The sequence below is a fragment of the Oryctolagus cuniculus genome, chromosome 1 (assembly GCF_964237555.1).
Source record: "Oryctolagus cuniculus chromosome 1, mOryCun1.1, whole genome shotgun sequence".
Classification (NCBI taxonomy): domain Eukaryota; kingdom Metazoa; phylum Chordata; class Mammalia; order Lagomorpha; family Leporidae; genus Oryctolagus; species Oryctolagus cuniculus.
Genome location: NC_091432.1, coordinates 56,241,900 through 56,254,710, shown reverse-complemented (window position 1 = coordinate 56,254,710; position 12,811 = coordinate 56,241,900). Strand labels below are relative to the sequence as shown.

General features: G+C 39.1%; 1 protein-coding gene across 7 annotated transcripts in view; it reads right to left on the bottom strand.

Moving 5' to 3' along the window:
* SBF2 (SET binding factor 2) overlaps positions 1–12,811 on the bottom strand; it is a 523,890-nt gene that overhangs the window by 141,199 nt on the left and 369,880 nt on the right. For all 7 annotated transcript variants that reach the window (XM_070073459.1, XM_008266103.4, XM_002708809.5 and 4 more), the window contains one exon: positions 5,206–5,274. In XM_070073459.1, the coding sequence (XP_069929560.1) occupies positions 5,206–5,274 (69 nt within the window). The remainder of the gene's footprint in view (positions 1–5,205; positions 5,275–12,811) is intronic.

The following is a 12,811-nucleotide window of genomic DNA, read 5'->3' as shown; positions in this document are numbered from 1 at the left end:
AGTAATGGCATTCCATAGGGGCACTGGTTCGAGTCCCAGCTGCTCCACTTCCAATCCAGCTCTCTGCTATGGCCTGGGAAAGCAGTGGAAGATGGCCCAAGTCCTTGGGCCCCTGCACCCATGTGGGAGACCTAGAGGAAGTTCCTGAATCCTGGCTTCGGACTGGCGCAGCTCTGGCCACTGCAGCTGGGGAGTGAATCAGCAGATGGAAGACCTTTCTCTCTCTGCCTTTCTTTGTCTCTCTGTGTTAACATTGACTTCCATATAAATAAATAAATCTTTCAAAAAAAATCATGAGTATAGAAATAAAATCCATGCTTTTCAGAGAAAAACATTTTATTCTTTTTGAAAATATTTTATTTATTTATTTGAAAGTCAGAGTTCAGAGAGAGACAGAGAAGAGAGATAGAGCATGATATTCCATCTGCTAGTTCGCTCCCTAAATGGCTGCAACAGCTGGAGCTGGGTCATGCCAAAGCCAGGAGCCTGGAGTTCCATCGGGATCTCCCATGTGAGTGGCAGGGGTCCAAGCACTGGGCCATCTTCTGCTGCTTTCCCAAGTGCATTAGCAGGGAACTGGATAGGAAGTGTCGCAGCCGGGACTCAAACTGGTGCCCATAAGAGATGCTAGCACTGCAGACAGCAGCTTAACCTTCTCTGCCATAGCGCAGGCTCCAACATTTTAATTCTTTAGCGTGGCATACAAGATCATTCACAGTCTAACCACAGGCTACCTTTTCCTCCCGTGTCTATCTCCAGCAACAATTCCCAGTGACTGATGGTGTTTTCTCTGACTGTAACGTTTATGTCTTTCTACTCTTCACCTCAACTCTATCAGGATGACAAATGCCCATTTATTTTTCAGGGGGCACAAATGTCACAATTGCTTTGTGGTGTTCCTCGGATCACCAGGAATTAGTGCACTCTTATAATACTCAGATTATATCTGTTTTAAGTCACTTATATTGTAATTTATTTTTACTAATCTATCATCTGTGTAAGCATAGACATTCTTCAAGGGCAGAGACTTTGGTTTGCCCACCTTATTCCTGAAATGTGGGAAATGGTAGTAGTTCAGTACCTCCAGAACTGAACGGTATGAAGTTTCTTTTAGAACAGAGGAAGACTCAGAGTCCTAATAGGCTGCCTCGTCCTCTGAAGAATAAAAAAAGGGGTCCAAAACCTTGACCATTATATGAAAAAAGTAACAAAAAAAAGTTCAGAAAAATACTGAGGTTAACAACTAATACTATTAAACTGCAATTGTTCAGTGAAAATCACGATAATAATTAATCTATGTGGTAGGGATTCTGTGTAAATTACCTCAAATTTCCTGCTTCTATTTTAAACAGTGACGATGAACGAATCCTCATAAAGAATAGCTACAAGCTAATTACAGTAATTCAGTTTCTCAGCAGCAGGGGCTGTCCAGGAGCGCTGGGAAAACAGCAGTCCTTCAGAACTTGAAAGAAAACGTGAGAAACAAGGAGAGCTGGAGGTTGTGCTGAAAGGGCAGAGGAAGAAGGAACATTAACTTTTCATAAAGAACAAGATGACAATTAAGGGAGGAAACCAAAGTCCTGATTCTCCGGCCATTCTAAAATTCTACTGTGCTGGAGGCATCTGCTGTAATAAACATGTTCACACCTTCTCCAGGCCAAATCTGGATTCAGCCAGTACAAATATCTGTCTTCACTCTCAAATATTTTTCTGCTAACTTACTTTCAAGACTAATATCAGATTATATAGCAGAAAAAGACCCTTATCACTCTCCCACCTCCACATTTTTTTTTTTTTTTTGCCAAAAAATGTAGTCCTTTGAGACCTGCTGTAGCAATGTATCTAGATAACAAAGTCTGAGAAAAATAAAATTCTTTTCTTGTTTTGAAGACTTTCAGGAATCTCTCTTAGAGGCCAGTGCTGTGGAGTAATAGTAAAGCTGTTGCCTGCTAGTGTCAGCATCCTATATGGGTCCTGGCTGCTCCACTTCCAATCCAGCTCTCTGCTATGGCCTGGGAAAGCAGTAGAAGTTGGCCCAAGTCCTTTGGCCCCTGCACCCACTGGAAGACCTGGAAGAAACTCCTGGTTCCTGGCTTCAGATCCTCCTAGCTCTGGCCATTGTGGCCATTTGGGGAATGAACCAGCAGATATAAGATCTCTCTCTCTCTCTCTCTCTCTGCCTCTTTCTAACTCGGCCCTCCAAATATATAAATCTTAAAAAAAAAAAAGAATCTTATCATTTACCAATTAAAAATGATGATTGGTAGAAAAAATATATATTTTATACTGTTGTAAGATTCTTCTTATGGCAGCATCTTAATCCTGAGAGCAGGTGTACTTGGATCCCATCAGACAGAATCACTTACAAACTGTCTTATCTGTAGTAGGTCAAATAGGTCTATATTCATGCCTCAGAGGAAAAGCAGGTATTCAAGTAACTTCTAAATTACCAGAGGAAAAAAAAAGTATATTTGTTCTTCAGGACAACTTAACATTCCTATCTCCTCCTCCCTTTTAGCACAATCATCAGAAAAATACAAACACATATTTAGTGTCATTTTGAATATTTACTGTTTTTATTAGAAATATGTAGAAATTGAAGACATAAATAATAACATGTGACAATTATTTAAAAATAACATCCAGTTAGTTGGTATTTCTAGAACTCGCCCCTTTGAGGACAAAACACCTTTGCTGAGGGGCACAGCTTTTAATGTGTCACTTGGAATGCTTGCATTAGTTTCTGGCTTCGAGTCCTGACTTTGCTTCCAATTCCAGCTTCCTACTGGAAGTGCACCCTGGAAAGTGGCAGATAATAGTTCAATTAGCTGGGTTGCTGCCACCTATGTGGGGACCTGGATTGAGATAGGGCTCCTGGCTTCAGCGTGGCCCAGCTCCAGCTGTTGTAGGCATTTGGAGAGTGAAGCAGTTTGTCTCTCTTTTTTAAATAAAATTAAAAAAATTAAAAGAAAAAAATCTCAGGTGTTTTGTCTGTTTGTTTTTAAGTATCCTTGCTGGATATACAAGTGTAAGTGGCTGGGTAAGTGAGGGAGTAGAGTAATGTCAATTCAATAAAAAGAATAACCAAAAATTCCTAGAGATTTGTTGTATAAATTGGGGCTCACTTGGAGAACCCTGTTAGAGCTAAATAAAATGAACTTTGCAATCAGGGAGAACTGAGTTTGAAACTTGGCTCTATCATTTACTAGCTAAGGTGTACAGATTATAAATCACCTTAAAATGGTTATAACTTCTCATTGAGTTGGATCAGGTACTGAAGGTCTTGTGCAAAGCATCTTGAGCACAGTGAGAAATCAACAACTATTAGCTTTTATTATTATTCCTATCACTTTACTCTGGATCTCTGTTTTTCACCATGTTCAACAGAACATGTACTTAGACTTGTACAAGAAAAATCATACTTATACCTAATAAATAAATACAGGTGGTAGATTTTAATTTTTAACATTCTTGGGGCAGGCTTTGGGGGAAGAATTAATGCTGGGGACTAGCTGTGGCAGGAAGGTTACTGTTGAGGAGATAGCTCAGGAAATTCCATGGTTCTCTGCACTTTAATGTTCACTCTCTGCTTCACTAGGGAAGTCAGGTTTATAAAGTGACTTTTTTTCAGAGAGTGTTCAACAATTTTTTCCTATTACACCCCTCTGAATCTACTTGCTCTGGGCTTTTATATTCTGAAATAGAAATAATACTAAGGTCTAAAAAATGTTATTTACAGCTGGATAAGCTAGTGGATGTTCAGTTAGAATGGTATGTTGAAGTTAAAATTTAGCAATAAAGATATCAAAGTACTATGAAATCATGTAGACACAAACATAAGATCTGTATTTCTTGTATTTCTTCAAACTAAGAAGTCATGCATTGCTCCTGTGGCATGTAACTATTAGTGGTGTGTGGGACACTCAGAGGTGCTTTTTCATCTATGAGCATCCCAGCTGGTGGTTTCCTATGAAGTTTCACCAGCACCCTAAAAGCTTCAGTTGCATCCTAGCAGATGGTTTCCCAGAAAGAACTGCTGGCACTCGAGCAGGCATTAAACCTGTGCCAGGTCTGTGGCACCTTTGTGAACTCCTACACCATCGGTGGCCAAAGCAGGATCTTTCCAACAAGTACTGAATCAGCTTAGACCTTGGGAGGGCCCCTCAGCCAAGCATGTTCCTTTCTTGAGTACTCTGAGCCCTGGAGGTAGTAGTTACTCCTTATGTATTAAATCCCGGTATTCTTTAGGATTCTCTTTACCTCTCAGTAGTTAATTTCTTGCTGCTACTTAATAACTCATTATATTAAAATTTCCCTGACCAATTTATTGGTGTGGTTTCTGGTTCCTGACTGGACTTTCATTCACCCCAAGTCAACAACAAATAATTAAATCTATAAATCCACCCATAAAATATGTATCAAGTTCCGTAATACAGAGAAACAGCACAGCATTTAGTCCTACTTATTCATGCACTTCCCATTAAAGCTGGCTATGCATGTGGCTTACCAGTGAGTCAGCCTGCTGCCACACATTTATTGTTTGCTATTGCACATTTCAGAGACGGATTAAGGGAACTATTCAGAGTATGGTGTCTAATTCATTACAAGTTCTTCATAGCAAATAAGAGAATAAACAAATTTGCTGGATTTGTTTGTCTTAGAACTAACCCATTGATGATGAAGTATACTAGGAGAGTTATAAAAATGACAGATTTTTAAAAATTACTGAACATGGCAGAAAATTCTAATATGGTTACTAGAAATTGCCAATAAAGTTAAAAATCTCTAATTTATGCTTCCATTGCCATCATTCATTCATTCATTTGTTCACTCAATAAATATTTACTTAGTGAAACTGACACATAGCCACCAAAGAAAACAGACAATATCCTAGCCTCATGGAATTTACTTTTTGTGGAAGGGGAAAAAAACAAACATGTAAACAATTTAATACATAATTTCAGATGTTATAAAGTGTTATTAAGAAAAAGTAGGGATTGAAGGAATCCTTGCTTAGAAAACAATTTAGCGTTCTACATTAGATTTCATATACATGGCATGTAGTAAGTGTTATAATGAACAGAACCACAGATAACTTAGGTATACTATGAGGACAGCATTTAAGTAGTACCATGATAAAGCAAAGTGAACAAAGTTTTATAAATCAACTCACGACAAGCTTAGATATAGATCAATGAAACTTACCCTATAGAAAGCACTGGTCAAAGGGAGTAATGCTGCAGCAATGTTATATTCTTCTAAACTTGAACAATCCTTAAACAAAACAAAGACAAATAAGCATTATTAGGATAGTTACCAGAAATGATGAATATAAGGAAATCAAAGTATAGGATACATTGTCCACTGTCCACTGGGTTTTTTACTTTTATTCCAAATTATCACTAAGGCATAGTTAGGAAAATCTGGAAAAGAAAAAATGCTGTCCTTGAATCATATTTTCTAAGAGATAAGTTAAAAATACATTTGATAAGAATACCATTTACACATACCATTGGTGAGCTGCTTCTACTTTTCTGCTTTATTTTAAGATTTATTTTATTTATTTGAAAGACAGAATTACAGTGAGAGGTAGAGGTCTTCCATCTGCTGGTTCACTCCCCAGATGACCGCAACAGCCAGAGCTGTTTATTTATTTATTTATTTATTATTTATTTATTTATTTATTATTTATTTATTTTAAGATTTTATTTATTTGAAAGACAGAGTTACAGAGAGAGAGGTAGAGAGAGAGAGAGAGAGAGAGAGAGAGAGAGAGAGCACTTTTCTGCTTTAAAAATAATACTTAAGGGGCCAGCGCTGTGGCACAGCAGGTTAACGCCCTGACTTGAAGCACCAGTATCCCATATGGGTGCGGGTTAGAGACCCAGCTGCTCCACTTCCAATCAAACAACAACAACAAACAAACAAACAAACAACCCATTTAAGACTGTTAATTCATGTAAAAATTCTTCTGGGGAGTTTTAGCATATTTATACCATATTTCATTGAGTCTATTATACTTTTTTTATTCCACATTTTTTACATTTCTGGGATAGAGATTCGTCTTATAACTGATTGGAAGTATTTTTTTCTTTCTTAATGTTAGCTTGAAAAGAGTACTCAGCTATTAATCAGACAATCAATACAGCTGATGTTAAAACTCAGAATGAAATGCTGTTGGGGAATAGGATAGACAGAAGGTCTCAGTATTATAAACCTACATAGAGAACATAATTCAGAATGACAAAATAAAGACAGAAAAATACAACTAGAATACTAATAAACAATATCAAACAAGAATGACATAGTATTCATATAAAATGCCAATAAACTAAGTTAATTTCAGAAAAAGGAGAAAATCTCAGTGGGAATGTAAAATGGCACAGTTGCTGTGGAAAACATATGGCACTTTCTCAAAAAAACAAAACCCCACAATTGTATCAAATTAAAAACCAAAAAAAAATATATATACGTATATATATATGTACACATATATATACGTATATATATACATATATATAAATATATATATATATATTTTTTTTTTTTTGCCAGGCAGAGTTAGTGAGATAGAGAGAGACACAGAGAGAAAGTTGTAGACAGTGAGAGAGAGACAGAGAGAAAGGTCTTCCTTCCATTGGTTCACTCCCCTAATGGCCACTACAGCCGGTGCTACGCCAATCTGAAGCCAGGAACCGGGTACTTCCTCCCGGTCTCCCATGTGGGTGCAGGGCCCAAGCACTTGGGCCATCCTCCACTGTACTCCTGGGCCACAGCAGAGAGCTGGACTGGAAGAGGAGCACCTGGGACTAGAACCTGGCACCCCAACTGGGATTAGAACCTGGGGTGCCGGTGCTGCAGGCGGAGGATTAGCCAATTGAGCCACGGCACCGGCCAAAAGCCATAATATATAGAAAATTTGAATGACAATGCGCACCAACAATTCTATTTCTGATATATATCCAAACAAGCTGAAAAGAAACAGAAATTTGTAAATTCAAGTTCATAGATTCATTATTCACAATAGCCAAAAAGTAGAAACAACTCAATTAAGTATATGCCATACCAAAATATGCTGAACTAGTAGATGGATTATTTCTTTTTCTTTTTTTAAAGATTTTATTTATTTGAGAGGTAGAGTTATAGACAGTGAGAGGGAGAGACAGAGAGAAAGGTCTTCCCTCTGTTGGTTTACTCCCTAGATGTCCACAATGGCCAGAACTGTGCTGATCCAAAGCCACTAGCCAAGTGCTTCTTCCCAATCTCCCACGCAGGTGCAGGCGCCAAACACTTGGGCCATCTTCTACTGCCTTCCCAGGCCACAGCAGAGAGCTGGACTGGAAGAGGGGCTGCCGAGATTAGAAGTGGCACCCATATGGGATGCCAGCACCTGCAGGCGGAGGATTAACCTACTGCACCAGCAGTGCTGCCATTGAAGATGGATTATTTCAAGCTGAAGTCACTTGAGAAATTGTAACCTCAGGAACAGCCTTCGGCCTGTCTTTTCCTACATGCATCAAGCCATAAAGATTCTTTTAGAAGGGACAACCTTCACATACTAAGATTAGAAAACAGCTTTGATCATCAGAGGTTGGTAACTGGGGTTGCAATGAACCTGAATAAACAGACTCTGTGAAGTAATCTTTACCTTCCACAAGCTTTTACACTCCCACATAAACCTTAATAACATCCTTAGAATTTATGATCCTAGGCCAGAAATCTATTTGTCCTGTCATTCCTTCACAAATTTTTTCTGTCTAAAAAGTATAAAAATATGTTGCTCTGGTCACTTCTTTGGACTTCATTCTTGTGAAGATTCCTATGCACACGTAAGTGTAACAGAACTTCCGAGCTTTTCTCTTATAAAACAGCTCTTGTATTAACTGGGTTCCTAGATCCAGGCAAAGAGCCTATTTAAGGAACTAAGAACTGATCATTGATACAAGGGATCCCACTCTCCTCTACACAACCCGAATGATATCAAAAGGCAAATAAACAAAATGTTGTATGTGTGTGCCGTGTCTATATACATATAATGGAATATAAACCCATCTTAACAAGAAAGGTAATTGGAAAACAAACAACCTACTTAAGAGATGGGCCAAGGATTTAAACAGACATTCTTCAAAAGATGAAATCCAAATGGCCAATAGACACATGAAAAAATGTTCAGGATCACTAGCCATCAGGGAAATGCAAATCAAAACCACAATGAGGTTTCACTTCATCCTGGTAAGAATGGCTTTCATACAGAAATCAACAAACAACAGATGCTGGCAAGGATGCTGGGAAAAAGGTACTCTAATCCACTGCTGGTGGGAATGCAAACTGGTAAAGCCACTATGGAAGACAGTTTGGAGATGCCTCAGAAATCTGAATATAACCGTATCACACGATCCAGCCATCCCACTCCTTGGAATTTACCCAAGGGAAATTTAATTGGCAAATAAAAGAGCTATCTGCTTTTTTATTTTCTTTTATTATCATGCACCTCCATGTTTATTGTAGCTCAATTCACAATAGCTAAGACATGGAATCTACCTAAATGCCCGTCAACGGAAGACTGGGTAAAGAAATTATGGGATAGGTACTCTATGGAATACTACAAAGTGGTAAAGAAAAATGAATCTGGTCACTTGCAACAAAATGGAGGAATCTGGAAAACATCATAATGAGTGAATTAAGCCAATCCTAAAGGACAAATATCATAGGTGCTCCTTGCTCTGTGACAACTAACTGAGCACCTAAAAGGAAACCTGTAGAGGTGAAACTCACACTATGAGAAGCAATGACTTTATCAGCCCTTGTCCTGACTGTCAAGGAACAGCTTACTATTTTATTCTTTTTAGTATTTTCTTTTTCTACTTAATACCATTGCTTGAACTCTTTACTTAACACAGAATTATTCTTAGGTGTTTAAATCCAATTGAAAATTGATCCCTGTTAAAAATAAGATTGGGAATAAGAGAGGGAGGAGATGTACAGTTTGGTACACATTCCCTCAGACTTACTGCTAAAGGTAAAGCTAAAAACTTGCCATGGGACTCCAAATCCCATTAAGTTGGCAGGTACCAATGCCATTTTACTAATTAAAGTGATCAGTTTAAGTTAATAACTGATCATAAAGATAGGATTAAGTGTCAAAGGGATCACATAGATAAGACCAAGTGTCTGCTAATAATAACAGAATTAAAAAGGAGAGAATGGTCCAGTGTGGGAAGTGGGATACCCAGCAGACTCATAGAATGGCAAATGCCCTAAACAGTACTCTGGCCTCAGAATCAGCCCTTAAGGCATTCAGATCTGGCTGAAAAGCCCATGAGAGCATTTCAAGCATGGAAAGCCAAGACACTGTAGCAAAAAAATGACCTAAATGAAAGATCTGTGTGAGTGAGATCCCAATGGAAAGAAGAGGCCATCAAAGAAGGAGGTACCTTTCTCTGAAGCGAAGAGAGAACTTCCACTTTGATTATGGCCCTGTCTAAATAATGTCGGAGTTTGTGGACTCAAGAGGCTTCCATAGCCTTGGCAGCTCATAACAAGAGCCTTGGGTGATCACTGATGTCATAAACAAGAGTGTCGATTGTTAAATCAACAACAGGAGTCACTGTGCACTTGTTCCCCATGTAGGAGCTCTGTCCTTAATGAATTGTACTGTGAGAATTATCGGTAAAACTAGTCATCAAACAGTACTTTATACTTTGTGTGTCTGTGTGGGTGCAAATTGTTGAAATCTTTACTTAGAGTTGATCTTCTGTATATAAAGATAATTAAAAATGAATCAATGAAAAATGGGATGGGAGAGGGAGTAGCAGGTGGGATGGTTTGAGGGTAGAGGGGTTTGGGGGGGAAGAATCACTATAATTCAAAAGCTGTACCTATGAAATTTATATTTATTAAATAAAAGCTTTCTAAAAAATGTACATTTAAAAAGGCTGAAAAAAAAAAAAAGAAATGTAATTGGGGCCAGTGCTGTGGCACAGTTGGTTGAAGCCCTGGCTTACAGCACCAGCATCTCATACAGGCCCTGTTTTGAGTCCCAGCTGCTCCTCTTCCAACCCAGCTCCATTCTTTTTTTTTTTTTTTTTTAAAGATTTATTTATTTGTTTGAAAGACAGAGTTAGAGAAAGGCAGAGCAGAGGCAGAGAGAGGGGTCTTCCATCCACTGGTTCACTCCCCAATGGCTCCAACAGCCAAGAAGTTCACTGATCTGAAGCCAGGAGCTTCTTCTGGGTCTCCTACACAGGTGCAGGGGTCCAAGCACTTGGGCCATCTTCTACTGCTTTCCCAGGCCATAGCAAAGAGCTGGATTGGAAATGGGGCAGCCAGGACTCAAATCGGTGCAAATATGGGATGCCGGCACTGCAGGCAGCGGCTTTACACACTGTGCCACAGCACTGGCCCCTCCAACTCCCTTCTAATGTGCCTGGGAAAGCAGCAGAGCATGGCATAAGTCCTGGGACCCCTGCACCCACATGGGAGGCCTGGAAGAAACTCCTAGCTCCTGGCTTTGGATTGGCTCAGCTTTGGCAGTTGAGATCATTGTGGGAGTAAACCAGCAGGTGGAAGACCTATCTCTCTCTCTCTCTACCTCTCTTAACTCTGTCTTTCAAATAAATAAAATAAATCTTTTTTTTTTTAAAGTGAGGAAGCAGCCTTTTTCAGATTAAGAAATTTGCTTCAGAGCACAGAGCCAGCCTAGAGTAGAACTGTGGTTTTGAAGGGATGTCTTTGTGATATGAAAGGTTGTGCTTCTTTTTAAAAAAAGAAAAGTAATTTTGACACATAGTGTAATATGGATGAACCTTGAAGATATTGTGCAAGGTAGATTTATATATAGTTAATTGACCAGTCTTTCCTTTGGTAATGGGACATGATATGAGCCACAGGGAAGCTAGAATCTGAAACAGTGAACAAGGAAGTAGCTATCTCTATCAAAATGCAAATTCCTCACCCATCAATTAGTCATTTTTGTGAGAACTGATTTTAAACTCATAGATCTAAGACAGGAGATATCAATTATTCTAATGCAATCTCCCCACTTTCCAGATGAGGGAAAAAAAGTCAGCCATAGAGCTGTGAGTGGAATCTAGATTTGTTTACTTGTAACCGTGGTATTTTTTCTTCTAGAGGCAACATTTGTGCTTAATTGTTTTCATATTCTTGAGGTAGGAGATAGGAACTTTGTGAGCTTCTAGCACTAATTTTAGAGTGTGAGGGTAAGGAAAATACACCTGAACAGTGAGCAGTAATGGTATTAGAGCATCCTAAGAGCACTGGTGCTAGGAATAAGGGATCTAGAAAAGTGAAGGAAGAATCTGAAGGCAAAGTAGGAATAAAACATAGAAAACTTTGGCCTGTTTAAAAGTAATACTGGAGCTTGTTAGGACCAGTGGTGGGGATGCAATTGTGTAGTACTATCCTGAAGGTAAAAAGGAAGAAATTTCCTTTTATTTTTATTTATTTATTTTTTTATTTGAAAGGCAGAGTTACAGAGGGAGGGAGGAAGGAAGAAACAGAGAGGGAGAGGTCTTCCATCCTCTGGTTCACTCCTCAGCTGGCTGCAATGGTTCTTTTTTTTTTTTTTTTTCCAACTATTGAGGGAGATGTGTTAAAAATCTCCCATTATAATAGTTAAACTGCCTATTTCTTATTTTAGCTCTTTTCCTGTTTTTCTCAATATTCTTTTTAAATTTTATTTATTTATTTGAGAGGCAAAGTCAAAGAGAGGAGAGACAGAGAGAAAGGTCTTCCATCACTGGTTCATTCTCCAAATAGCCACAACTGCCAGAGAGGGTCAATCCAAAGCCAGCAGTCAGGGGTTCTTCTAGTCTCCCAAATGGGTACAGGGCCTAAGGACTTGAGCCATCTTCCACTGTTTTCCCAGGCACATTAGCAGGGAGCTGGATCAGAAGAGGAGCAACCAGGATTCGAATTAGCACCCGTGTGGTTATAACCTGCTGTGTTACAGCACCAGCCCCATGGTCTCCATTTCTAAGGCAGGGTTAGACCCTGGAGATATTTCATTTCCATGAGGAGTAAATGTGAAGAATTTACAATAAAAAACAGTTCCCCTGGTTATATCAGTATATGTAACATGCTCAGATGAGGGGACAGAAGCTTGGTTCTGCAAGGAAGACTCAGGCCTGCCTAAGAGATTTTCACCAGGAGTGTGGTAGAGGTTAAGAAGCTCCCCAAACTGTCCTTGGGCTGGTGCTGTGGTATAGTGGGTAAAATAGCCACCTACAAGGCTGGCATCCCATAGGGGTGCTGGTTTGTGTCCTGGCTGCTCCACTTAGAATCCAGCTCATTGCTAATGGCCTGGGAAAAAGCCGTGAAAGATGATCCAAGAGTTTCGGTCCTTGCCACCTATGTGGGAGACCTGGAAGAAGCTCCTGGCTCCTGGCTTCAGCTTGGACCAGCCCTTGTCATTGTAGCCATTTGGGGGAGTGAACCAGTGGATGGAACATTTCTCTGTTTCTCCCCCTCTTTCTGTAAGCCTTTCAAATAAACAAACAAATATTAAAAAAAAAGAAGCTCCCCAAACTGTTTTTGCAAACCCCAGCTCTGTAGGGTACTGATAGCTGTTACGTGGAGGAAAATGGAGGGGTAATACCAAATAAACAAAATTAAATAATTTTTTTCTTCTAATTCCTTTTTTTAAATAGCAAGATTTCTCAGGTTTTTAAATTGTGATTCTAATGAGAGGAATTTGGTAGGCAGCACTTCTAGACCTAATTTTGCTAAGAATATTTTTTAAAAATGTAGTTGTAGGATGTATTTTGGAAAACGACAATTTAAGGGGCCTGTA